The sequence below is a fragment of the Nipponia nippon genome, unplaced genomic scaffold (genome assembly GCF_047370975.1).
Source record: "Nipponia nippon isolate SJK-2023a ecotype South Korea unplaced genomic scaffold, ASM4737097v1 scaffold_25, whole genome shotgun sequence".
NCBI classification, from domain to species: domain Eukaryota; kingdom Metazoa; phylum Chordata; class Aves; order Pelecaniformes; family Threskiornithidae; genus Nipponia; species Nipponia nippon.
In genome coordinates this window covers 923,084-949,839 of record NW_028262342.1, presented here as the reverse complement: position 1 = coordinate 949,839, position 26,756 = coordinate 923,084, and the positions used below count along the sequence as shown (strand labels likewise).

At 47.0% G+C, this 26,756-nt stretch overlaps 1 protein-coding gene across 8 annotated transcripts in view; it reads left to right on the top strand.

Moving 5' to 3' along the window:
- The window catches only part of PPP1R12B (protein phosphatase 1 regulatory subunit 12B), a 130,143-nt gene that overhangs the window by 77,815 nt on the left and 25,572 nt on the right, over positions 1-26,756 (top strand). For 5 of the 8 annotated variants that reach the window (XM_087762107.1, XM_087762106.1, XM_087762108.1 and 2 more), the window contains 5 exons: positions 769-859; positions 1,313-1,483; positions 2,217-2,400; positions 2,960-3,072; positions 5,473-5,517. In XM_087762107.1, the coding sequence (XP_087618233.1) occupies positions 769-859; positions 1,313-1,483; positions 2,217-2,400; positions 2,960-3,072; positions 5,473-5,517 (604 nt within the window). Of the gene's footprint in view, positions 1-768; positions 860-1,312; positions 1,484-2,216; positions 2,401-2,959; positions 3,073-5,472; positions 5,518-19,270; positions 20,175-26,756 lie in introns of those variants that run through there. The other 3 variants (XR_015705711.1, XM_087762110.1, XM_009463285.2) reach the window with 3 other exon arrangements.

Here is a 26,756-nt window from a genome sequence, read left to right as displayed (position 1 = left end):
ATCAGACTTACTGCTGGGCGATCCTCGACGCTGCGGGAGCACTGCCCAGTTCCTCTCCAGTTCCTCCGCAGTCAATGCCAGTGCGGAGAGTTCAGTTCGTATATTTTCATGTCTATAATTCTTTTGCAATCTCCCCAGTTTAATGAAATCCCGTGGTGACCAGCTCTGTATTTTAACTGTGTGGTTTTCAGTATTAAGGGACTCTGTTTACTCCGGTGTGTGAAGGTCGTTTCTTTAATTCCCCAGCTTTGTTCAAGGTGGTTTGTTTTTATAAGATGCCTGCAGTTCAGCCAGCTTCTAGCATGATGGATTTCATATTGATGAAGACAGCAAATTGCAGGAATATGATCACGAATATAATGACAGGAAGGAGGGTGTGAGGAATGTGCCAGTGCGGGATTTCTCTTCTTGAGATCTTTATCTGAACGAGATGTGGTTTGGGTTGGTTTTTTTTCCCCCCTAATGATGCAATAAGGCATGGAATGGGGCAAATAATATACTAAATAATTGCACCTTTTTTTAACAGAATACGTCCGACACTAAAGAGTTTATTTAGAGACTCTGCGGAGAACGTAACGCGAGCATTTTTGTATCATATGCTCATAGGAAAGTTGTCCCAACACAGAAGATGACAGTAGTCTTGGTAGATGGAGCTAAAATTATTTTTGCCCATATGAAGGAGAATAATAGCTGAAGAGCTCACAGAGAGAGGAAGGCAGAGCATCTGTGTTTATTTTAACCTCTTCTGCCCTTTTTTTGTTTTTTCAGGTCATATCTGACTCCGGTGCGGGATGAGGAAGCAGAATCTCTGAGGAAGGCACGATCCAGGCAGGCCCGGCAGACCCGCAGGTCTACACAGGTAAAGAATGGAAGTACTCGTGTTTGTGTGTAGGATGAAGAAAGCTGATGTACAGAGAGTCAAGATTTCCTTTCGCTCTGTTTTACGACTTAGGACAAGGGGCTTGTCTACCCTCACACTGTGTTGGAGAGGTTCTGGCAAAAGTTCCTGCCAACGGTTATTACAAAATACACCCCCGATCGCACACGAGTGAGATTTCAAAGTTCTCCTTTCTGCAGTATACCTGCCTTTTAGTTGGTAGCTTGATCACGTATGTCTGGGTTGCTTTGAGTCAGCGATCAGGCTGGTACACTGAGAAATGTGTTGAAGGCAACAGAATTCTTTTCTTTCTGTTAGCATAAAGGTGACGCATTAGCCGGGGCAGGTGTAAGCCTGCTGGGCGTTTTAAACTGACCTGGAAGACTTGAAATCTAATCGCATAAATTTAAAAATTCTCTCTGACTTTCTCCCCAGGGTGTGACGCTGACAGACCTTCAGGAGGCAGAGCGAACCTTTAGCCGGTCTCGGGCAGAGCGGCAAGCTCAGGAACAGCAAAGCGAGAAAGCTGAGAGCGCTGAGCCTGCTGAGGACAGCAGCGAGAGGCAGGAGACCCGGTCACGGTGGAGCAGAAATACAGATGAGGAGGTGATCCTCCTGGCCTCGCTTCCCATTGATTCAGAGTTAATGAAACCATTTAGGATAGCTGAGATCAGGAGAAATTCTTTTGGGGATGCCTGTTTATCTTAAGGAGGGCAGGCTCGCTGGAAAGAAGTAATGCTGAGGAGTAGTACCTCAGCTCGGCGATCTGCACGAGGGATGTGGATGTACAGGTGCTGGAGGTTTGCTGTTCCTTTGTTCTCTGCTGGGAGTTTCACTTTTCTGTCTCTTGCCAGAAAATAAGATTGTGTAAATCACAGAAAGTGGAATGAGAAGGCTAATGATAGAAATGTGGCCTGGATCCATCCTTGCTGTGCAGACTGCACTGAGGCTTTGTGTGCACATTTTTCCACAGATGTTCTGTGTGTAATGGAAAGCTGGAGAGACCAATTTTCTCCCCCTGCCATCACTTCTGGTTTTTTACTCTAAATCATTCGTTTCTGTTAGATAACTTGTTTGTCCTGCTATTGGCAGTAGAGACAAAGAGATTGATCCCAGACTTCCCAGCGATGGGAAAGTGCTCTCACATTGTAGCTGTACGATGCTTTTAAGATTCATCCCAGTCTGATGGAAAGAACCTGGTCGGGCGGACGGAGGTGATCACTTCCAGCAGCAGTGAAGAAAACATTACACTCTAAAAGATTACCCAGTTCCCTGAAATCCCAAATCTGCTAGTTCCTCTTCATTCTACTAACTTTTTGTCGTGGTTCTTTGTTTATAGACTGTCTATCGGCGATTAAGGTGCCCGGTACAACCAGACAAACCAACGACACCTGTATCTCCTTCGACGTCAGCACCTCTCCTTTATACAAGTTCGTACCTGACTCGAACAAATAAGTATCTAGGTCTTGACTCTGTGAATCCAGCAGACTTCAGAGGTGCAGCCACAGAGATGGAGAAAAATGGTATGTACCCAGGAGAATGAAAAACAGTCAAAGCTCAGGGATTTTCATGAGTTGTAGAATTTCCAGTGTGTACAGGCTGAGAGAATAAGTTTACTTGTTATTCTGAGGGGCGCGGTATGGGGAGCTGCCACCTCACAAAACAAATGTTACTTGTTTAAATGGAAATCCTAAGGCAGGATACAGCCTGTTGCTTGTAACAGAGAGGGATAAAAGGATGTTTTCCATTTTGGATAGGTAAATGAGATAGTAATCCATGGAGCGTTTAGATCTTCGAGCTGGGGGGAGCGACTCCCCTAGTACGTTTTGTCCTCAGAATAGGGGTAAGTTGGGATGATTTGGGGAGAGCTGAGAGCCAGGGTGACGTCTCTGGGCTCTGATAAAGGAAGGAGTGTGAGTAACCAGTAGGGCACTGAGGTTCCATTTAATTTGGTTTAATAACTCCTTTGTAATATAACACAAGCCAAGATGACCTTGGTCAGCTTGAAAAGAGCCCCAGTACCTTAGCAAAAGCACAGATGTAAATCACTGAAACCAAAGCAGTCTTTCTTTGCTTGGCCAGAATGTGAAGATCAGGATTTAGACGACAGATCTCCGAACAAACAGTCAATCCGAGAGAGGCGGCGGCCAAAAGAGAGGCGAAGAGGCACCGGCATAATTTTCTCGACACAAGATGTAAGTTTGAGTTCCTTAGTCAAGAGAAACTCATTCTGTCATATTCAGGGAGAATTTCCTTCCCATTCCAAGCTTCAGATTTCTTTCCAAGTCAGTTGATTTCCCATTAGTCCTTCCCTCTCCAACTCTGTTCCAGACTGGCACTTGCAAAGGAATTGCATCCCTGTTTGGTCCCTGTAAAACCCGAGCAGAGGCTCTGGGAAGCCTGTTCTTGAGCCATAAATCAGTATGATCCTTGCGCAGTTGTGAAAGAGCCCACATGGGAGAAGAGAGATTAGAAGTCTAGTTTCTTTGGAAGAAGGAGGTCATGAGCCACTGAAGTATTTTCAAATTCCTCTGAGCCCAAATTTGGCTACGCTTTAAGCCCCCTAAAAGGAAGACAATAAGGAATAAAACCTGTGTCTGGATCCCCTGACCAGCAGCAGAGAACACACACAGCATAAATGCAGAAGAGCTGTCTGTGTCGTGGTCGTTTCACTCAGTCCTGGTTTCAAAAGGATTTCTTCAGTCTGAGGGAAGAAATCCAGCCCTCCAAACCTTGGTTAGAGACTCAGGTAGGAAAACAGATCACCTTTTTCAGCAGGAGAATAAGTATTATGAAATCGTGGTTAAGAGGTCTGCATCAGTTGTGGTCAAGCTATGGACGTACAGCCTTCCTCGTGCACCCTGGGGTAGAGGCTTCCTGCACAATACCATGAAAAAAACCCCAGTGGTCTTCCCTGTGGCAACAGTAGATATGTTGAATATTTGGAGTTACAGACAAGTTGAACAAGGCCCTGCTGGAAACCTCAGCATTTCTGTTAAAAGACTTGCTGCAAACTCCCCCTTTTTATTATTTTCAAATGATTCTTGCATTTTTTCACTTGCATGCCAAATGTGATTTTTTTTTTGTTTATTGTTTTTTTAGTTAAATGCTTTACAGCTTGCCCAGTTGTCTACTGGGTCATTGTAGCAATGTTACTAGCTTCAGAGCAGAAGGCAAATCACTTCTCAGAGTTTTAGTTCATTTCCCCGTTGTCTCTATACGAAACCGCAGCTACAACTTCTGAAATGCCTTGAGTTCGATACGGAGTCGGATGTGCTGCCATGGTAGTTTACCGTTGCTCCATGAAATCCTGGAGCTGTTACAAAGAGGCAGTGAGTTACAGAAAGGCTGCGTAAGTGCAAGCTATCTGGGATAGAATCAGAATAGTTTGGGATGGAAGGGACCTTTGAAGGCCATCCAGTCCATCCCCCCTGCCATGGGCAGGGACATCTCCAACCAGATCAGGTTGCTCACAGCCCCGTCCAGCCTGGCCTTGGATGTTTCCAGGGACGGGGCATCTGCCACCGCTCTGGGCAACCCCTGCCAGTGTTTCACCACCCTCATCCTAAAAATTTCTTCCTTACATCTAGTCCGAATCTACCTTCTTTTAGTTTAAAACCATTCCCCCTTGTCCTATCGCTACAGGCCCTGCTAAAAAGTCTGTCCCCATCTTTCTTACAAGCCCCCTTTAAGTACTGAAAGGCCGCAATCAGGTCTCCCCGCAGCCTTCTCCTCTCCGGGCTGAACACCCCCAGCTCTCTCAGCCTGTCCTCACAGCAGAGGTGCTCCAGCCCTCGGATCATTTTTGTGGCCTCCTCTGGCCCCGCTCCAACAGCTCCATGTCCTTCCCGTGCTGAGGACCCCCGAGCTGGACGCAGGGCTCCAGGGGGGTCTCCCCAGAGCGGAGCAGAGGGGCAGAATCCCCTCCCTCGCCCCGCTGCCCACGCTGCGGGGGATGCAGCCCAGGAGACGGTTGGTTTTCTGGGCTGTGAGCACACATTGCCGGCTCATGTCCAGTTTTTCACGCACCAGCACCCCCAAGGCCTTCTCAGCAGGGCTGCCCTCCATCCCTTCATCCCCCAGCCTGTGTGGATACTGGGGGTTGCCCCAACCCAGGTGCAGGACCTTGCACTTGGCCTTGTTGAACCTCATGAGGTTCACATGGGCCCACTTCTGGAGCCAGGTCCCTCTGGATGGCGTGACTAGTCTTTCCTCCTGGAGTCTATTGGAAGTGGAGGATATTCTTTGAAAGGCAATATCATGTCAGCATTTCAGACATGCAGTCCTCCTAACCGTCAGCTTTGTTCCCTAAGTATATTAAGGAAATAATTCTCCTACTGACTCTTCGGGAGCATTCGGATTACAGTAGCTGTCTCAAGAGAGTAATTCTGTCCCCAGTACCAAGATCTTCTAAATGGCCATTAGGTAACCAAACCTGATCTGATAATCAGCCAAAAGTATCTAGACAGGCATTTCTTTTGGCAGAAGTGTTCTTAGCTTTAACATCAAATCATAAGCAATACATTTTCTCTTCCTGTGATAAAATGTTGTTGTCTCCAAGGCTGCCTAATTATGTTGTTTGCTTTTCATCCTAGGATGATGATGAAGTTGATGGAAATGAGGAAGTGAAGGAAACTCGGGTAAGTGAAAACATATGTCTAAATAGTTGGTGTTTCCCTCTTGAGCGTTGGTGGCAAGAAGTCTTCTATGACTTTACTCTTGTTTATACGAGAGCTTCAGGCTCTGCTCAGGAGCTGAGTACGAACTGGGAGGTAGTCCTGAGTAGCAAATTGCTTACTGATTTCTCGTCTGAAAGATAAAGAATATCTACAGACTGGCCTAAGTTCAAAAGTTGGCTCTTCGTGAGCTGCATAGGCAGCTCTCAGAGCTGGAGGGACTGGAGCAGAAGCGGGGGGAGTGCCTTACTGAGAGCGCTGTCAGAAGCTGCCATGGCTGGGGAGCCTGGCTGTCAGGTGTCCCGAGGAAGGCGCATGACCTTGTGTCTCAGAATCACCCTGACGCTGTTATTTCGGACAGTATGTTTTGTATTTCTAAAATCTGCGCTCTTGTCTCCTCATGGATTTGTTTTCTTGCGGGAAATTGTCTTGGCCAGCAAGACATCAGAGGTTGTTCATTGTCCCTGTTCTTGCAATAGTCTCGTTATCCTTCGAGGCACTTTCTTTTCTTTTATAATAATTATTGAGCCCTTCCAAATTGCCTCGGTTTCTTTTGGTTTTGTCTGTCTTTGTCTAAAACACATTTGAGCCTGACAACATGACTTACTCTGACAATGTTAAAGCTAAATACGTTTCCAAATTATTAAAGCATGACGCGCAAGATCTGGGAAAAAACGCAAATTTAAGGTTGCTTAGGGGTCAGCCTGCTTGTGTGACGTTCAGTCTTTGCCAGAAAATGTTGAATTTACGGTTGTCTTTCTACATACTTTGCAATTCAGTAGAGCAATTGAAGCAACGTTTTATTGAAAAGTTAACTGGTTCTTTGCTGAAAATTTTCAGTAATGCTCTTCATAGTGTGTTTTTCTTCTTCTTTTTGCAATACTTGGCCAAAATGGGGCCAAGTCACGGTGAGCCTTGTGGGGACCAGAGACTCGCGTGGTGCTGGGATGGCTCTTAGCGTGTGCTTAGCTTTCAGTGCCAGCCTTGGCTTTCCCAGTGCTTACTCTGCAACGTGAAACGTGGGATATTCCTTCCCACGGAAGCACCACCTGCATCACGTAGCCCAGCTCTTCCCCCACGAGTTTCTGTTCGTAGCGGTACGCGGCTTCGTTAAATCTTCCACTTACACTGCATGAAAGATTTATCGTCCTCAAAATTGTTTTGACATTTCTGCCATCTCACAGTAAAACTGAAGGAGGGGTATTTTGTAATGTGTAAAAAGTAATAATAATAGGGACACCTTGTTTCCAGCAGTCGTGTTTTGGACTCGCTGGGAATGTCTTGTTCTTCTGGGAAATTGTCCCAGATTAGCTAAATTAAGACAAAAGAGTATCGGAGTATCTGAGGCTGCAGGTTTGGAGGCTTCCTAGAGTCTAGTCCTAAAATTGCTGAATTAAGCACAGTCCTCGCTGCTCTTGTAAATGGGTAAACTGCACTTCCGAAGAACCCGCCATATGTTCCTGCCCAAAAATTCAGGGTCCCCGAGTCTCTTGCAATTAATGATGCTGGTTTTCCCCAAGTTAATAGCAAGGAATCCTTTTGTCTTCCCACGATTTTCTTGTGGGTTCCCATCTAAGAGCAGAGCAACTCCCCTTCGGTTCCCTTGGCCCCGTTGCCCACATGCTTTACAGCAACGTTCCCGTTTTCTTACACACCTCACGTACGTTAGACCCTGGTTTCGACTCTCCTTCCGCTCCGATGGTGCTGTTTTTCCCATTCTCCCAGTCCTTTTGCTTTTAGCTAGTTTCCAGTTCATTTTCTTTACTCTCCTGCGGCACGTCACTTGATCACTCTTCCCCAGTTTATTTTACATCCAAATCAGAGAGGTTTGTCCTGCTAACTGGCCATTGGTTTGGCAAGAGCCATGGAGCAGCTACTTGCTAGTATCAAGCAGAAAGTACAATTAATCATCATTAATTCATCAATAATAATAATAATCATTAGAATGGGAGGTGCCACCATCAGAGTTGTGAATGTGAATACACCAAGGTGTCCCGTTTTAGTTGCAGACCCCCAAAGACTCTCCTGATTTTATCCGAGCAGTTATTTTTTTCCTCCAGTGTTTATATCTTGGCTGATATTAGGAAGATTTTCATGGGAGCCAAAAAAGGCCCGACTCGAATTCCATCCTCCAAACTATGCAGCGCTGGAGTTTAGAAAAGGAAAGGTAGATGCAGTTGTTGAAAAAGGAGCAAATACATGTTGTTCTGATTCTCAGAAGTGGAGGAATTATTTTGGCTGAAACTTAGGAGTACCAGCGTGGGAAACCAGCCCAGACGCTTTGGCTGAGTTCTAGGCAACTGCGAGCGGTCTCCTAATAGGATGTGTCAGGCAACCTTCATATGGTTTGCTACCAACCCCGCCTTTCGCCCTGTGATGCAGACTGCTTGGATGCATTGTGGAAAGTTGGAAGAGCAGACAAAAAGTTTTATTGTGGAATAAATGTTCAAGGGCACAAGGACTTCAGCTGGAAAAAGCCTCTGGGGAAGCAGCTTTAGGAGAGTGTGGTTCCACTGGGAAGGGTATGTAGAGGAGCCTTTGTTCGGTCTGGGGAAACCTGGGCTCAAACCAGAGGTGGGGGGAAAAAAAGTTTGGCCACAGTCTAGTCTCTGTTTTTCAGAAATTAAAAATTGCGAGAGTCCGAAAGATGCCGTTGTTAGTGGCGGTGTGAGCCACGTGGGCAGGCTGGCACTGGGAAGCCGTTCCTGCTCCCTGCAAGGCAGCGGCTGTGAACCATCAGCGAGAATTCACTCGTGGTGGGGCCAGTGAGTACAAGCACAGCACAGTCAGGGCAGACAGATCGGTGGCTCTAGTTCAGGGCACAGCATTTGAAGGATCAGGGTGAAGACCAAAGAGAATGATGCGATGTTACATTTTGGAGAGGGTTTTCCTTATCCCTGGCTCTTCTGGCTTTGACTTACACCTGACTTCTGCCATCGCTGTTACGCAGCAGGAGAAACTGGGAACAAATTTGGAAGAACAGTGTGTTTTAAATGACATACCATACATAACAGAAATAGAAAAACGTTTGTAATTATTTAAAGCATTTTATCCCCTTGCCTTTCTCTTTAGTGGCATGGCGAGTGTGCCTCACCCGGGCGTTAGATAGTTCAGCAAGGGAAAGCTTTAGATACAAGGGGAACGCACCGAGTGTCATGGTGGTAAGGCAACAATTTCTGAGCAGTAAAAGTGTCATGGAAAACATCTGTTCTCATGAACTTCTTCTAGGACAGTCTGTATAGCGCGGTATAAAACCCAGACACATTAATGGAATTAACTTTTATGCAAGAATAACACTGAAACATAGGATTATGGATTAGGGCCACAGTAAGTGCATTAAATAGGCTCCATCCTTGTCTCCCTGTACTTTGATTTATGAAAACACGAGTATTTTAAATTCTACAAAACACTATTCAAGCCCACTCTGTTTTGTAACTATTACATGTTGTGCCTAATTGTACTATTAACATGAAATCACCAGATACAGCCGGATACTAACAAAAACTAAATCTCTGTCTTAGAAGGACTGAATTTCTAAGCTTGATTCCATGAATCCTAAGGGAAGACCAATGAACTGGAAAATTCCTTATGCAAACTAACTGTCTTCATGTCATAGCTGTTTCAGAGTTATGACTTGGGAGTCCTGATTTGGTATGTTCTGTTTCTCACCTATATTTTTGCTTTTAGTGGCATTTTATCTTCCACAGAGACTTCCAATTTAGCTTTTGTAATCGTGCTGTTTACCTCTTTTAAAAGAGGGATTTGATAAACAGCTAAAAGATCAGAAATAGCTTTCGTTAGCCTTTTGTGACTTGCCTGCCGTAGCCAGGCTGCGTGTGTTGGGAGCCCTAGGAGTCCTAGCCGCTGCCCCGGACCCCGCTGTTTTATTGCCCTGATGCAGCAGCGAAGCGTGGTGCTGGGCAGGCTGCGGACATGCGTGGGGACTGTCTTTTTAAGCTAAGGAAGGCTCCGAGTCCTCTACTTTCTGGACTCAGATTGCCTAATATGGTAAGGTATGTCTTCACGGGCTGCGCCGTTTTGCTGAGATCCAAGGGAAAGTTGACTACTAAGAGGGAAGAAAATAGGTGAACTTCTTGCTAGCTGATACGAAAGTCAAATCTTTCCGTCTAGATAGCGCTATATGGTACCGTTCATCCTATACCTTATTGCTACTGGCCCAGGGTCCCTCCTGGGGACTAAGGATGCAAGTATTTTTCCCTGGTTTTACCCTTGAATATTTACTTCCAGCATAGATGCAGCGTGACGTGGGAGGGAAGCCGCCTGGCCCACGTCCAAGGGAACGTAGGTGGTACTGCGTGTCACTTGCGTGACTATAGTTAAATTATAGAGCATTTAATTATATGTAATGTAAGACTGTGAGAGATTGGCTCTGGTTAGTCCTGTTTATAAACAAAATGCTGTAATGGGTTGTGTGTGCTGCAGGGAGAGGAGATCTTTAAGACGTGTGTAACTAGCAGTATAAAATTGAGTCTGAAATAGCAGAAAATCGCTGCAAGAGCATGAGCTACTGTTTTGCCATAGAGCTTTAAATATGGTGAAGAACAGTTTTATTGTGTTCGGAGTGCCCTGGGTTCTTTGGGAGGTGGAGGGGGAAGACACTATAGAAATATACATTCATCCTGCAAATATTTCTACAAAAAACGTCCACATCTGCGCAGATGATTTGCCTCATGAGTTCTCCAGCCTAATACGCTTGTTTTGGATTTTCTTAACCTTAATGTCTTGAGAAGGGCATCAGACTTGCTGTCTACTCTCCCCGTTGATAGAGCATTTAAATCATCAGCGTGGCTGCCCGGTTCCTATTTACGGCTCTGGGAAAACATATTGTTTGTGCTTAAAGCCAAGCAATCCAAGTCTGCTATGTAGGCTACAGGGTTACAGCTAAATGCGTTCAGGTTAATTCCTCTAATTCACCGAGTTGCTGAATTGGGAAGGTGTAATGATGGAGATGAGTAACACAAAACCAGCTAAAATCTGATCTGCGAGTCCCAGGAAGACGAAGCAAAATAGCGAGTCCTCCAGGAATGATTTACAAGGTCATGGACTCATAACTATTGGAGGTAACTTTATGCTTTAGCTTCTTGTTTAGCAAATTACTCTCACAATTTCAATGTAGTCTGTGGTGACTGATCTTTCGCAGTTGTCAGCAAGGAACTTCTCCTGAAGCAATCGAGCTGAGGTTAGCAATGCATCGGATGCCCACCAGATAGCTTGGCTTTTGCTGGCATCGCTGGCAGGCCTGTGCCCTCGGTTCGAATTATCCCGTTTCACCCCAGGGTCCTGTCCCTTTGCCTACATGGCAACTCTCTCGCAGGTGTCCCGGGATCCTTTTGCTTTCTTCCCAGAAGGAAGCGGGAGCAGTGGGATGGGTAGGGTGGCAGCAGGATCAGCGCCATGCGTATGCATCTCTCCACCTCCAGCACAGTGTGGAAGCGGCGCAGCCACTCCAGGAGACAGGACCAGTCCCTGGACCATATCCCAAAGACAGAATAGATCTAACTATTGGTTTGTGTCTAATTGTGTTTATACTTTTCGACTTTTTAAAGGTAAACACTGTATGTTTGTGCTTGTACATGTAAAAGAGCATCGTGTTAATTTTTGTTTGAAACTGTCAAACTGTCTCATCATGACATGCTCAAAATTATGGAAAGGGAAAATATCCCTAACTGCTTAAATACTTACAGCAGGTTCTCTGCCCCTCTGGGAGCTGATGTTCATACTTCGTTGTCAGTCATCCTGCAGGCCGCGGGGAGGATGTCTCTCCTGATGGGATTGAAGACATCCTCCAAAAAATCTGATCTGATTTAAAATTCCTGCACCCAGCCGTAGATGTCTGGGAGCCCTTCGTGGCTGTGTCGTGTTGACATGGCTGCCCACCGTAGAGAACAGGAGAATCGTGCGTGGGCAGTAGGAGGTGGCTCCAGCAGATGCAACGGGAACCTGTCAGACTCAGTGCCTCCTTGCTAACGCCCTTCTCACCAGTCTGCTGCTGAATGCTTCTTTGTGGCTCCGTGAAAAGTCCCTGGGAAGCCGATAGTCCTCGTTGCCTGGGCGTACCGTGCGGAATGGGGCGGTCTCACGTTTAGGTAGTAGATGATTTCTCTCCCAGATATGTCCAAAAGGAGCAAAAAGCAGAAGCTGTACTGCCAGATGGTTAACAAGGAATTGAAGAGTAATCTAAATCTGTTTGGAAAACTGAAGTCAAATTCCCTGGCAATAAAAATGTCCTTTGGAAACTACCACTGTCGGAAAAAGTGTGTGTTCCAGTGATGCAAGCGTGGTGATGCTGTTTGTCCCCCTTGTCTTTAAAAGGTCACTTTTTGTTCTGAGTTTGTACCCTCCCACATGCTTCTCTTCAGAAAAAGCCTCATATTTGGAAAGTCATTGTTAGTTTTTTGCTTTTGGACATGGAGTTTCCCTGCTAGAAGTAACATTGTTCGGCAGAAGCTACTTCATTATTTGGTGTGTCGGAGAATCCTTCAGCTGCAAAACTCCTTCCTGGCAGGAATTTCCCGCCAGCTTTGGTTTAATTCACACCTCGGCACATTTCTGTTGCTCATTATAGTAGGTACCTAACATGTAGCTAATGCTGGGCACTGTTGTGTGTTGGTTTTTTATTTATATATATATATATATATATAGGCTTTTTTTCATTGCTCCTAGATTTCATCCTTGGGAGCGAACATAACCTTCTGCACCACAATTTGCTGCTGTTGAAGGAAGGCCAGAAATAGGCTCGAAGCATAGTTAGATAGCAATGTGTTGAAGTTATACATCTGTTTGGCCATTGGCCCTAGAGTATTGGTCTGTGTCAGCCAGTCGCTTCCACAGACAAGCTAACAGCAAGGTTTTATAGCCGTGGAGTGGCTGGGGTGGGTGGGAGGCACGCAGAATCTGATGAATTTAGATAAAGAGCAAAATGGATCATGACTCTGTTGTGAGCGCCCCGAGATTTCTATTTCTCTATGTCATGTTTTGGAAAGTCCCTTAGCTTGAAATAGCTATGTTTACATCTGGTTCTTATATTAGTGTTTGCTTTCTCAGTTTCCCTGACATGGCCTGTTAATATCTTTGCAAATTTTTGCTGCATTCCTCCTTTGTAACTCGGCGTGTTTGTGCTGCTTCATCTTTTGCAAGAAAGCTGGATCGGGGAAGAGGGAACCTGTCAGTAAACACTCGCAGGGTGCAACTGCTGAACGACTTCAACTGGAAAATATGATGTGCTAACACTGCTTTATCCATAATGGTAGTAACTGGATGAAATCACTTGATTTTTGGCATGAGCAATGCTCTAAACTGGACCTCTGAGTGGACAGTGGAAAATCTCTCCAGATTTTATCATGCTGCCTTTTTTGAACAAAACATGGTATTGAGTTTGGGAAAGAAGCCCGACTGTGAAAAGACAGAGCCAGGCTTTGGGTGGACATGAAGCCAATGATCTGTAGACATCAGCCTTTCCGCGGATGTGTAGGATTATGGCATGAAAATACACGGTGCTGGGGTCGCCCCAGGCCGCTGGGTTTGGAACCGTGGTTGCATTTACAGCCTTGAACGGAATCAAATCTGTGGTCTCGGAGACATTTATTTTTGGCAAAGTAGTGACTGCCGCATCTGTCTCCCTCCGACGGGAGTCTGTTGGTGCAGCGTTGGTTTATTGTTGCTGATGGTCGGTACCATTGCCATCCATTGCTGTAAGCTCTCGCCATCATCCCTTCTGGAGACGATGAGCTCAAGATAATGAAATCCTTCTCCCTCTTCTGCAATCTTCTCTGTAAGTTCAGTTCTCAGCTGCTGAAGTTAGGGAGGTCCCCAGAGGTGCTGGTGAACACCCCTGCTTCTCATCCTGTTATAAATGCTGGATTGGAGTGCTCAAGGCGCCTTGTCCGTTGTTCCAAAAGCTCGATTCTGCTCCACAAAACGGCTGGAAGACTTTTCTCCTGCATGCCTAGTTTGACACTTACAGGTGCTAAAATGATGCTCCTGTGCTCAGAACGGTGCTTTTTTAACTCTCTTCACTACTGCTTTTTATTTTCTGTATTTGTAAGAAAGCAAAAAGAAAAGAATTCTGAAGTTTTATATTTAAAATGTGCTATTCTCAGCCCACACTAAAATTATCTGCTTCTACTGCTTACTGCTAATCCAGGTATGCCTAATAGGTGTAGCTTCCAGCCTTTTTATGATAAATTTAGTGATGGGAATAAAAAGTGGGGGAAGTATGATGCTATATGTGCAATTATAGACTGTCAGCTGCTGTCTGTGTGGTTGGGAGGAGAGGAAGATCCTTTCCTCCTGCTTCCTATCCGCGAGCCGTAACGCGGGATCTGCTCAGGGGAATGCGAGGCAGTGCGCTGCAGATGAAAGCCCCTTCGCTTCTCGGGTTTGTATTCCATTTATGGCAAACTGCTGCAGTGCCTTCACATCACGTTTACAACACCGCTTACTGCCTGACCAATAATTTCTTTGCTACAGCCCTTCAGCCTTCTGTTGCTGAACATAACTGTTACTGCCTTTTTCAGTTCTAAATAAACCCTGCAAAGCTATAATTGAACCTGTTAAAGCTTGCATATCATTTTAAAGTGATTTATTTACAGTACTTTAAAGTGGTTTTTATAGAGCGTGTATTTTCAATCAACTTTTCATTATCCAGAATAATAGTGGGTTGGGTGTTACGGTGAATACAGCTGCTACAGCGTTGACCCTGAGTTGTCCCGCGTAACGGCAGCCGCTCTTCAGCCCTCTGGGTTCTGACAACGTATCTGCAAACTGGATTACCGTTCATAGGTAATAGAGTTAGCTGTGCAAAAAAAGAAGGTTTGTTATTACAACTTTTAAAGACCGGCTTTTCGTCCCATCTCCTGGGTTAAGTAACAGTGCTGCTCATTCCAAATCAACTCATTGTGCACTGCAGCCAACAGTTTCGCTACAGAACCAGCAGAATTTCTTTGCATAAAAAGCGATGGGTACAGTGAATAAAGATGTGAGAGCAGGAGGGTTAACAAGACTCAGCCTTTTTTTTGCAGCTGAATTCCTTTCCAAATGTTTTGGTAATACTCTAGAGACTTTTTACTGGAAGATCCCATGCAGAGGAAGAAACGCCTGAGTGCAGGTACCCGAGGTGCGGTAAGCACCGGTACCGTAACCTTGCATCTGACTGTGGAGCCCTGCGTGTTAAACAAACCGGTATTCCTGGCTCGTCAGACCCAGTCTCAGATTGACCGCGGGCTTTTCCTTTGCAAATAACAACGCTCGTGCCTGATGTGGACATATCGGAAGACAAGTGCAAGGCAAGGAAGAAACTCTCCTAGGGACAAAGCAATGGTACCGCTTAGTGTGTGCAAAGACTGCGCATTATTTAGGGCTTAAATAATCACAAATATAGGATGTCCTGAGGTGAAGGGAGTCACGGGATTTATTAAACTTTGCCCCCTGTATAAACGTTATTACAAAGAGGAGGTGCACTACTCTTACACTATGGATTGCAGTTTTGTATGCCAATCCAGTAACATAAAAGCAATAGGAAATCTAATCTCGACTCTGTTCTCTATAGCCCGCATCAATAGCTCAATAGTTAATGGGGTTTTCATGTTTCAGCTAAGTTTCTCTGGATTTTTTACAGAACTACTTTAGACCCAGAACAACTGTTTTATGGGTATATATGGCTTTGTAGCCTGGCTCCTGGAAACAACTGCCAGGATAGTTTATTTTGCTCTGTTTCTCCAGAGGAGTGTCATGCAAAGAAATGTGGCTTTAGAATCGATTTAAGTATTGCGTAAAATATGAATTACGTATTTCAGTGTTTCCCTGGACTGGAACATGACTCACCACACAAACAGCGCACTCCCCTCCTGCAGGTGGGAAATCCAGAAGTGAGGATTGTGAAGGTTTTTTTAACTGAATAGCAAACAACTAAACTCTGTGGAAGGGGGTACCAGCGGTGTCTGGGGTTGCGTTAAGTGATTAGGGGGAGTTCTCTGCTTCTCGAAGAGAAGTGAGCAACATGCTCCTAGCAACAGGTTCAAAGGAAAACATGAAGCGCGTTGCCTGCCTCTCCCTCTTGCTGCTTGTCCAGTTGGGTTATAATTCGCATCTCGTGTCCCTGCAGTACAGCCCTGCTGTTCCTGCACTCCTTGGCCCGGCGTAGGAGAGGGTCACAGAAGGGGCTATGCCACCGGTGAGACCCCATCCTCAAAGGCTGAGTGTGTTAGTCCCAACGTGCCTAACTTAAACTGTTCCCTAGCACTGAAGCCAGCTGGCAAGGAAGGCTCATCCATGTAACCAAACCCTCTTACCCTCCAAATCAGCGTGGCTGCATCCAAGGCTCCTGTTGGGAACGGTCCCCGCGAGCGCCCAGGTTGTACATGGAAGAGTGTTGGTTGGCCAAGGACAAGACGGTGCCAGAGACCCTCCAACAGCCCAGTGGTCTGCAGGGTTGTGTGCTGGTGGGCAGGGATGGCCCCTGGCTGTGTTTAATTTCATGGATGTAGCCCAGGAGGCCCTGCAGGAAGGTAGGCGGTGCAAAGAGCATCCTGGTGCTGGGTAGCCCCAGTTCACGTCCTCAGGTCAGCCTCCCATCAGCCGAGCCTTGTCTAGCTGGAGACGCCAACGTGCTCTTCAATCCGTGCCTGCGCTGGGGAGATAGAGAGGTATGGCTACGAATTAAAGTCGTCAGCTGAATGGAAAGTAATTCAGTGATGTACAAGAGAGTGTAGTAAAGCTGATGTGGCAAGTGACAGCTAGGACTTTGAGAAGATAGTTTGGGGATAATTTGTTCCAAAAATACCAACTACTCACCCTCATCCTTCAAGTTTTATTAGAATTCTGGTCTCCCAAGAGGGCTTCTCCTTTCCTTCTCCTCTGAGCTCCCGGAGAACATGCCGTGGGCTCACATCGCCGGTGAGCAGCACTCTGCAGCTCTGGCTTTAACTCCTAGCTTTGTTTCCCATTTTTGTCTGCTGCAGGTTGGAAAGTTATAGTGCTGCTTAAATTTATTTTATCAGTGTCACATTCTGTAGGTGAAGATTTTCAACACAGATAAAAGGGCTGTTTGTGTTTTTTCCCCTCAAATATTTAGCTCAGGCTTCATCCTTTTTCTGGGATGTCATTTCTTGGCTATGGGTCCTCCTCTCTACTAATTAAAAAAATTGGGTACAAACACAGATGTCGTTGCCAAAGGAAAGGAGAGGACAGCCATCTCAAAGGAAGAGGAAAGATGTCTGAAAACAGCGATCACGTTCAAGACCAATGCTCTTAAGTACAGGCGATATACTGTCCTACAGTACCGTTGTGCTGCCGTGCTCGAAGATGAGAAGAAACTTTGAGGTGATGTTGCCCAGAAACGCGCAGCAGGATGAAGTCACAGCCTGGGCAGTCGGGGGTTTGTGTCCGGCTGTGGAAGCGCTTGTTGTGGAAGATGGGTTTTTTGCAAGTCTTTCTGATAGCTATATAAATATTCCTTAGCAAAGTAGGCAGCACCACAGCTATAGCCCAGAGCAGGCTGCTCTTTCTTACCGAGGAATATCCTTAACAGACAGAAACCATCAGATTTAAACCCTGACCTTGAATATTACAAACATCAGGACGACGGCGCTGCGAAGGGAGAGTCGGGTTTCTTACTTACACAGGGGAAAACTTGAAAGTAAACTGTACAAAACAGCAGGAAGAAACCCATAAATTAGGCACCTTTGCTGAAAAAATGATGAAACCCAACATGTTTTGCCATATTGCATCTCATTCTGCTGTCTTTCTCCTGGCTAATAAGGATACTAATTCTCATGCCACCGCTTCTCTTTAAAATGAGTTATTGTCCACCAAGATGCATTTTGTCAATCTGTGAGGCATCTGCACTGGATGACTAATTAACTTTTAATTAGTAGGGAATAGAAAACTCAGGTTTTGTTTTGGTTTGAGGCTCGGGCTGTGAGTTCTGTACTGCAATGTTGATTTTGGAGCTTTCCTGCCCCTCCTCAGCAGAAACGCGACGACGGAGGGATGCGGCAAGGGTGCATTTAGGACTGGACGGGAGGGGAAGCAAAACCCTGCAATTTAGAGCTGTTTCACTCCACCTCGGTGACTAAGCTGGGCTTTGTCAGCCTTGTAATTGTGATTGAGACACTCCAGTCTGCTGGTGGCCACACGGGTTAGCCCAGTTTCAATTACTCGTACTGTTTTGAAACCCCAGAAACTGAGACTGGTGCAAAAGGATCGCCCGCCTGTGCAAGTTCTATAAATCTGCATTTAAGATGTCTGACTTACCTTGTTGTCGCTGTACGGCAGTCGGACTCCAGCCTGCTGGGAGAGGTGGGGGTGATGAGAGCAAGAGATGGAAGCTGGAAAGATCAAGGTCCTGCCCCAGCCTCCCGGAGCAGCGGGGTGCCTGTCGCTGCCTTCTTCTGTGTCTGGACTTCATTTCCATACCTTTAAAAGGGAATGCAGAAATATTGCCAGGCAGAATTAGACCTCTCCAAACTTTTTTCCCCCCACCCCTGCCTCCTGCAGTCAGTGAATAATGAATCCCCTCCTTCCTCATGATGAGGTATGGAGTAGAAACCTGATCTCAAAGTGACTTTCCTAGAGAAGGACAATCCGGCAGCCCCGCTTCCCTCTCTCCGTGGTCGCACAGCGATCCCGCATCACCCCGGATAGCGAAGATGCTGGATGGCAGGAGAAATGAATGCAGCTGCTATTCAAAGCACCCTTCCCCAACTACGTATGTCAGTGAAATTACAGGGTTGCCAAGCAGTGTGCAAAAAAGGGGCAATATTTCAGCTCAACAGAGAGATAGCCAAGTGTAGTAATACTCTTAAAATATTTTTATATAGATATTCTTCTGCACTGGCCGGGAAATGTTTCATGATAAAGCAGCCTGTGGAGCTGGAGCAGAACGTGTGCTGCAGATGGGTTAACTCCAGGCACCTTGGAGTCAGGAGCCGGTTCGGGTGGGTGTGAATGCATCTGGATGAGGACACATCCTTCGGGGTGGTACTGGTTCATTAACGCTGCCTTAGTGGAACTGGTCCAGTGCAGATACCTGGGCTGATGCCTTTCCAGCAAAGAAAAACGTAGATTTGCAGCCTTACGGTTGCAAGACTGGATTTAGTGTGCAAGAGCTCTTAAGCCAGCGCACCCACTGTGTGTTGGAGGGCAGTTTTCAAATGACCATCCCATGCGCTTGTTTAGATGGGACACGAGGGACATCCACTTGCCTTTGCAGCGAGCAGTCTTGCTGTCTCTGAGGCACTGCAGCTTCTGCAGCAGCAGCACAGCTCAGCAAAGAGCGAGATGGAAGTTTGTTGAGAGGTGCATGCTCTCCCCACCCTTCTGCCTTTCCTCCGAGCTCCTCTCCCCTCCTCCTCGGTCCCAAACGCTCGTGTGAATGAGCGTGCATTACACAAGCCCTGTGTCGCCTTCTCGCAGCTCCAAACAGGCTTAGGAGCAAACGACAAAAATCCTGTTGTGCTGCATGAGTGTGCCCTCCCTTTCATGGTACGAACTGCTCCGTGTCCTTTAAAATATCTCCCTTTGTCACAGCTGCGAAACGCGTGCTGGAATTTAAGCTTTGCAAAGTGCCGTCGATTTGCCTCCGACCTCCTGCTCGCAGCCCGCCAGGCCTTGGGAGCTTGTACATTATTTTCTTTTCTCCCCCCCTCTTTTTTTTTTTTTTCTTGTTTCTTTTTTCCCCTTTTTTCCCTACAAGTAGCAGCCCAAATCCCAAGCTGAAAGTGAATCGCTGCTGCTGGCTGCCCTCCAGCATTCCTCGCGGAGCGAGTCAGGATCTGGAATGTCAGAAGGCAGCGGCAGGGAGGGCCGGGAGAAGCCTGCGCGTGGGTAACGGCGCCCGGGAGGAGGAGGAGGACGGAACAAAACACAACTTCATCTGGACTGCCCCTTTCCAAACCAGCGTTTGTTCCTGATTTATGCTTTCGTGTTTCACTTAAAGCATGCAGCTCTGCGCAGTGACGGCAGAGAGCTCGCAGCAGCGCTCCAGAGTAAAACAGGTTTTGGTTTTCTTTTCTTTTCTTTTCTTTTCTTTTTTTTTTTGTTTTTTCTTTTTTGGCAAAAGCTTCGTGTCTAGATAAACCCAGCCGGGTTTCCAGCTCGCTCTCTTGAGCCGGGAGTTTTTGCCTCCTGCAGATTCGGGGGGAGATCGCTCTGGTCCTGCGGCACGCGCTCGGGACGAGGGGAAATGTCCTTTCACGGAGAAGTTGGGACGGGGCCCGGCCGGTGAGGCTGGCACAGAGCAACGCCCGGCGCGGGAGCACAGCAAGTCCTTGACACTTTCTCTTCTTCTTCTCGGACAAGAAGCATCGTGGAGCCTCAGCTCTCCCTGCAGCAGATTAATGCCTAAAATTACACACCCTAAACAGCAGGGTTTAATTACCAGAGCTGTGAATAGTTTAATTAGTTTGTTCTGACCTTGGAGGAAGGACCTGCCCAGCGCCATAGAGCGACAGGAGAGCAAGACCTGTATTGCTTCTCAAAGACACCCAGCCCGAGAGGCCATGTCGTCCTTGTACACCAGGAGTAAAGAATACACTCGCAGCAGGAAGGCTCAGTCAGATTCTCCCCCGTCCTCTCCTTCCCCCATCGCAAAGACGCTCAGAGTAAGCAGCCTTTTCCTTTCTGTATTACCCGGAGACCTGCTCGGCACGTGCTCGGAGCAGAGCGCGGCGGTGGTGGTTTGTTGTCTTACCCCTGGAGACCTGTGTCTGTGGTTTGCTTTGCAAAGAGGATGGTTTAATGACAGTTGGGAAGGTGCCTCTGCAGCAACAGGTTTTAAGCAAGCTGCACGAGCCCTTGCGCTGGGATTCTTTGCGTTGATGGCTGTAGGGAGTTGCTGTGATGAGTTTCTGCCTTACCCTGCTCTTCACAGAAGCATTGCTCTCCAGGTAGGCTATGGCTGGAAGAAAACCTCGCTGATGAAAATGGGGCAAAACCTGACCAGCTCGTTAAACCGCGCTCTTCCCCTGAGCGCTTTGATATTGCTGGTGAAACAAGGTTTGCTATCCAGCTTTCACCCTTGGGGCTGTGCTGACCTGTGGTAGAATTTAATAATTTCAACAACAACAAAAAAAGAGAACCACCTGTAGCAGGAGGCGAATCGAGGTAGTTCACCAGTCCTCCCCAGCCCGGAGCTGGTGTCCCCATCTACCGAGGTGTTTGAAAGTTGGGAACATTTCATAACGGTATTGCTAGTAGCTCCGGAGTCACGCGAAAGGCTATCACGAGACTCCCCGGGTCCGTATCGTTCTACAGGCAGTCAGGCAGTCTCTTCGCCATCAAGAAATATTATCATGCTGGAGTCAAAGCCTGGAGGAATTAGTTTTAAAAAGGCAGGCTAATTTTAGATGTAAGCATTAAATTAATCTGAGCACTGGTGTTTGCTCAAATCAGATATGCATTGTCTGCTCCTTTTGAAGTGACAGATCTTGGTCTGGAAAAAGCATTACCGAAATATGTAAAAAGGGTTTTAACCCGCTGCTGGGGTGTAATGGAAGCAGTCCCCGACCTCTGAAACTGCGGCCTCGATGGCTTTCATGGCTGCTGGTTGCCCTGGGCTGTTAACTGTTTAACCCAGGAGCCCGAGTCTGTGCTTTCTTCCCGTCCGCCGTCGGAGTGTCTCTGGGGAGCCTTTAGGTAATCTAAAACTGTCCCCTGTGTGCTTCGATGGCCTGTCTTCATCAGTTCTTACAGCCATGCTTACCGTTCCTCCGTAAATTACCTCAGTATTGATAACCAGCTGAATAACAGGTGGGGAACCTTTCAAATGTGCTCGTACTCATAGAGTAAAGCTGAAAATGGTTTAATTTCTTTCAAAACTCAAGTTTTTTAAGATCAGTCATGTTCAGCGTACGCAGACTGACTCACTTTCCCCCCCTTATGCATCTGGGCATATAAACAAGTGACAAACATCTCGCAAGAGCCGTGACTGCTGTATTCGCGGGGCAGGCTAAGAGGAGGTGCTGGTTTTCTCTGCCAATAGCCGTGATGGGGCTGCAGGCTCTTGGGGGCCCCGTGGGTGTTGGAGGAGGTGGTGGGAGCTGCTGGGGAGGTCAGAGGCAGTGGTGGGAATGGGAAGGCCTGGAGAAGAGCTTCCCCCAGCTTCTCCTGGCAGTGGGATTTTGGTGAAAGCAAACACGTGAGCATGGAAATCTTGGTGGTTCTTGCGGTAGTAATGGTAGTGCCAGCTGTGGCTCCGGAGCATCGATGTGGGAGAAGGCAGACCAGGAGTGCAGCAGCATCGACTCACGAGTCAGCATAGCAAACAGTCCTGGTGCTGGCTGCGTTATGGAAATACCCTATGCCTTAAAAGGCTCATTAGGGAAGGATTTACTTCAGGCTAAAACAAAGTATGCAAGTTAACTCTTTCTCCAAGACAAAGTAATTCTGGCATGAGCGAGAGCAATACTGGAGTGCGGTTTTCTATGGATTTGTCCCATGTGTGTATCCCCCCACCCACTCCCCCATGCCCGCAGTAACAGCAGCCCTTGCCGCAGGGTGCCACCAGCCTTAATAAAACCGGTAGGAATGCGATATCTCGGAGTCTTTCATCTTTCCACCCAGTCAAGATTGATACCAGCAGACCTGGGGACTCTAAACGTTCCCAGCTGAGCAGGGGTGCGAAAACACATGCGCAGGCAGGGAGCCTCACGCATGGTACAGCCATGGAAAAACCTCTTAGAGAACCAGACAAAGCAAAGAAGGTTTTGCTTATTAAAGTACGGGTGCCAAAGAGCTGCATTCAGATGTCGCTTGCAAAGCAGTTTCCTATGGCATTCCCTGCTGCGCTCGCCCTGCCGCTTGTAACATTCCTCCTTAGGTGTTATGATAATACCGCATGTGGTTTTTTCCACCTTTAATTGCTGGGATCTCCCCAAACGCACAGCTGAGAAGGGTATATACTCGTACCAGTCCTAAGAAAGGCAACATCCTTGAGCAGGGCCAGGGAGCAAAAGGCAGGGAGAGGAGAGCCTGGGGTGTGAGCACCTCCATGTGCAAGGCCAGCGCTGTCCTCCTGCCCCGAACCCCCGCAAGCTGCGATACTTATTTCTTGTATTAGAGCAGCCCAGAATTACCGTCACCAATGCAGAAATAGCCAAGTAAATCCTGTTCAGTCACCCAGGGCTGACGTTGCCAGCTCCACCTTTTCAGTTGCCTTAATGAGGATGTTGCTAGGAAGTGGAAACTGAAATTCCCTTCGAAATCAATTCAGATCGTCCCATTATTTGGCAAAAGCGTTCGTTTCTGCGGCAGTGGGTACCTTTTCATGGCGAGTTTTGCACCATACTGCTTTAGCTCAAGGTTTCTCTTCATCAGAAAAGTATTATTCGTGTAGTCAGTCCAAGGGTACAAGGCAACCCAGGGTATGAAACCTGTCGTGCATAAGCAAGCAAACAAATGGCAGGATTGGAAGGATGACAGTGAGAGCAAGGACTGAATTCTCTTTTTCTTTTCTTTTTTCTAAATCCTATTTGTGCTAAGCCAGTTGTTTTTTCATAGGAAATACCCTGCAGTTTGTGTTTAGGTGCATTCATCTGTTCGTTGTGGTACTTAAGAAGCCTTGCGTTTCTCCGTGGGATATCGGTTAGGTGGGAGAAGGAAAGCTAAGGAGGATGGATGCCCAATCCCACCTTCCTGCGCCGGCTGCAACGGCAGCTTTTCACTCGTTTCCCACCTCTTTGTCAACCAACCTTCCTTTCTTTTACAGACTGCCCCTTCTTGTCTTGTCATCCAATATTTTTTGCTGTAAAAAAACCCATGAAAACTTAAAACCCTCGTCAGCGTGCGTGTGTGCCGTTCGTTCAATGGCGGCTGCATCCCTCTGCCTGCCATCGCTTGGTTGTTACTCGCTCCTCGAGAGACTCTACGTAATTCTGGTTCTGGCCATAGTCACGGTTTCACTACAAGGCTTTTTCCCTCTGATGTTAGATCGCTCCCTCATTAAGCCACCTTCATTGCTTATTACTTAAGCTTTCCAGCTGAATTTTTGTTAGTAAGGGCTCGGCAATAAAGTTTTAAGTATACTCAGTGGTCTGTACTGATTGATTTTATTCTGCCTTTCATTGGAGTGCCTGAAGGAGCCGCGCTAAGTGGAGTATGGGATGCGGGAGCATCACCTTTTATGGGACATATGTCTTCACCGAGTCACTTGATAGTAATACTTGAGCGTAAAAAGCAACCGTTTCCAAATTGCCGTCTCTGTTACCGAGCCCGTACATCGAGCCCGTGGTTGCTCCCAGCAGTGATTGCCATGGCAGCAAACGCATCGAATCGGGGTGCGATTTTTGATGTGGACACGTACATCTAGAATCCAAAGCAAATCTTAAAGAAAAGAAAGCTAATGCACAAAAATGATCGCCATCTGAGCTGCAGGTGCTTGGCATAAAACCAGCATGGTTTGGATATTAATACATAAATAATAGTATAAAATCTTAGAGATCTGGTAACGTGGCCGAACCAGACTTCTTTTAATCAGTGAGAGATGTCCAGGAGGGCCGAGAGGTTGGAAGAAATCAGCTTACAGCCTTCGCAGAGTTTTGAATGTACATGTGTCGGACAGTCAGTTTTCACTCCGTGAGTGCTTTTGCAACAGGTTTAATCCTGTTTCAGATATGCATTGTAACAGGTTTATTCTCACATTAGGTAGACCTGTATGAATCATTTGGCTTGCTCTGCTGCTGCTGCAACTGCGTTAGAGAATAAAGACTGTGATGAAAACACTTCTCCAGGAACCTTTCTGTTCCTGGGTTTCCATTTAGTGGCTTGGATTTGTTCTAGTTGTGATAAAAATGATGCTGCATAAATTGAAATGGGGTCAAATAAGTTGTCTCATGACATTTTCTGTCTAATTTCTGGATTGCTGACGAGTTACGCAGTATTTACGGAAATGATTACCTCCTCTCCCGTTAGCCAGCAGGGAATGTGGGATACTGAAACTTGAACTTTAAGGCAATTACCCTTAGTCTGTGTTCTTCAGCACCCTGATTTGTTTATCACTGGTTATTTCTCAAGTGCCGTGTTCTTTAGATGGGTATCAGTATGAAATCCATCTGGGTTCTGTTTGTTCTCTGGGGTTTTTTTGAGTTTTCCTCTGTAAATATCCGTATTCTGGAAGTGTATTGGGAACTTCTAGCCATTCTTAGGGCACCACCCGTTAGATGTCCCCTGCGGTGACTCGGTGGCCAGGTGATGCTCCTGTCTCTGGCCGCATCTGGATGTATAAATAAAATGGGTCAGGGCACGTGCTGTGACCCGTGGGGTAAGTGGCTTGCGTCCCTGTGGCTAAGCTTTCTTCTTTGGCTCTCCTCCCTTCTGAGGGCTGGAGCGAATTGATCCAAGCCAAAGCCATAGCAGGGAGTCTGTTAACTATTAAAGGATCTGAATGGTCACAGACGATTCAGAAGGAAGCACGCGATGTAACACTACAGCCTCATTTCAAACTCACATTTTGACCCTCTACCGCCTGGTCAGCGTGGGTGCCTTTGAAGAAGCTGGTTACCCGGCCAGAGAGCGATCACTTGTGATGGCTCAGCTTTTGAAATCGTTGCCTGTCCCAGGGCAAGGAGGCCAGAAGGTCAGAGGACAACTTGAGGTTGCAGCAGACCAAGGAATCAGTCGGGACTGTAAAAGGGGTGAAGGGAAAAGGAGAAAGAGCGTATCTTTAATTTGGGTCAGCTCATGGTACAGCCACAAAACCAAGCACGTTGGCACAACTGGGACGGGGAGGTGCTGTGGGATGGGAACGAGCGGCCACGGGAAGTGATGGGGAGAGCGGGTGGAAACTCTGTAGGCAGCAAACCACTTCAAAGTGCTGAACTGGAAACCAATGTTTACTTCCATTGCAGGAGCCCATTATAGTTTTGTTTTTCATAAAATGAATACAAACTCATAGAAAACAGGGCTAGAAGAGACAGAGAGTTCGGTCCATCCATTTCCCCAGGGCACCGGTAGCTGTACCTGCACCGTTCCTGACAGATGCATCTTGTCCTTGCAGCCTTCCACCGGTGGAGATGGGGCCTCATGCACTGGAGCTGCAACTGGTGGTCAAAGAAAAACACATGGACCTTGGGGAATTGTTAGGCTGTTGCTGGTTTGGGGATTTTTTGACTCTTCTTTTTTTTTTTCCGTTTTCTTTTTTTTACAATAAATCGTAAATTCTTTTTGATGACCTCAAATTGCTGAGGTTACTGTTGCAGTGCAGTAGAAGTAAGATCTTTGGAGCATAGGTATGCCAATAGATGACAGTAGCTCCAGGTTCAGATCACTGACTGGCAGCTGGTCTGGAGCTATTTTAGTCTGAAGGAAACGAGGGGGGAGAACAATATAAACTGTCTTAATTCTAACAGCACAAGATGCTTCACGTGATACAGCCGGGTCAGCAAACCTAAACTGGCCCTAACCGCTTTTCCATGCAAGCGCTGCCTGTGGCCGCAGCGGCTGCCCCAGGGATGCCATGTGGCTGCAGGCTGGAGGAGGTGCTCGCCAGATTTTGGAGCATGCTTCACGCCGAAAAGTTGGCAGGTTGGCTTTAGGCAGCTTGAATCCTGGCTGGTGGCCAGATAGGTATTTAAATACCTGATGCTAACACCTGGAAATGTCCTGGTAGAGCGTTTGCAGGGGCAAGGAAGACGACATTGCCATGAAGGATGAGGAGAAGGCTGAGGTACTTAATGCCTTCTTTGCCTCAGTCTTTAATAGTCAGACTGGTCATCCTTGGGGTTTTCAGGCCCCTGAGCTGGGAGATGGAGATAGGATGCAGAATGAAGCCCCGGTTGTCAAAGAGGTGGCAGTCACCGACCTGCTCCTCCACCTGGGTGCGCACAAGTCCATGGGGCCAGACGGGATCCACCCGAGGATACTGAGGGAGCTGGCAGAGGAGCTTGCCAAGCCACTCTTCATCATTTATCAGCAGTTCTGGTCAACCGGGGAGGTCCCACATGACTGGAAGTTAGCAAATGTGATGCCCCTCTACAAGAAGGGTCGGAAGGAGGATCCGGGGAACTACAGGCCTGTCAGCCTGACCTCGGTGCCGGGGAAGGTCATGGAGCAGATCATCTTGAGTGCCATTACGCGGCACGTGTGGGACAACCAGGGGATCAGGCTCAGCCAGCATGGGTTTATGAAAGGGAGGTCCTGCTTCACTAACCTGGTCTCCTTCTATGACAAGGGGACCCGCTTAGTGGGTG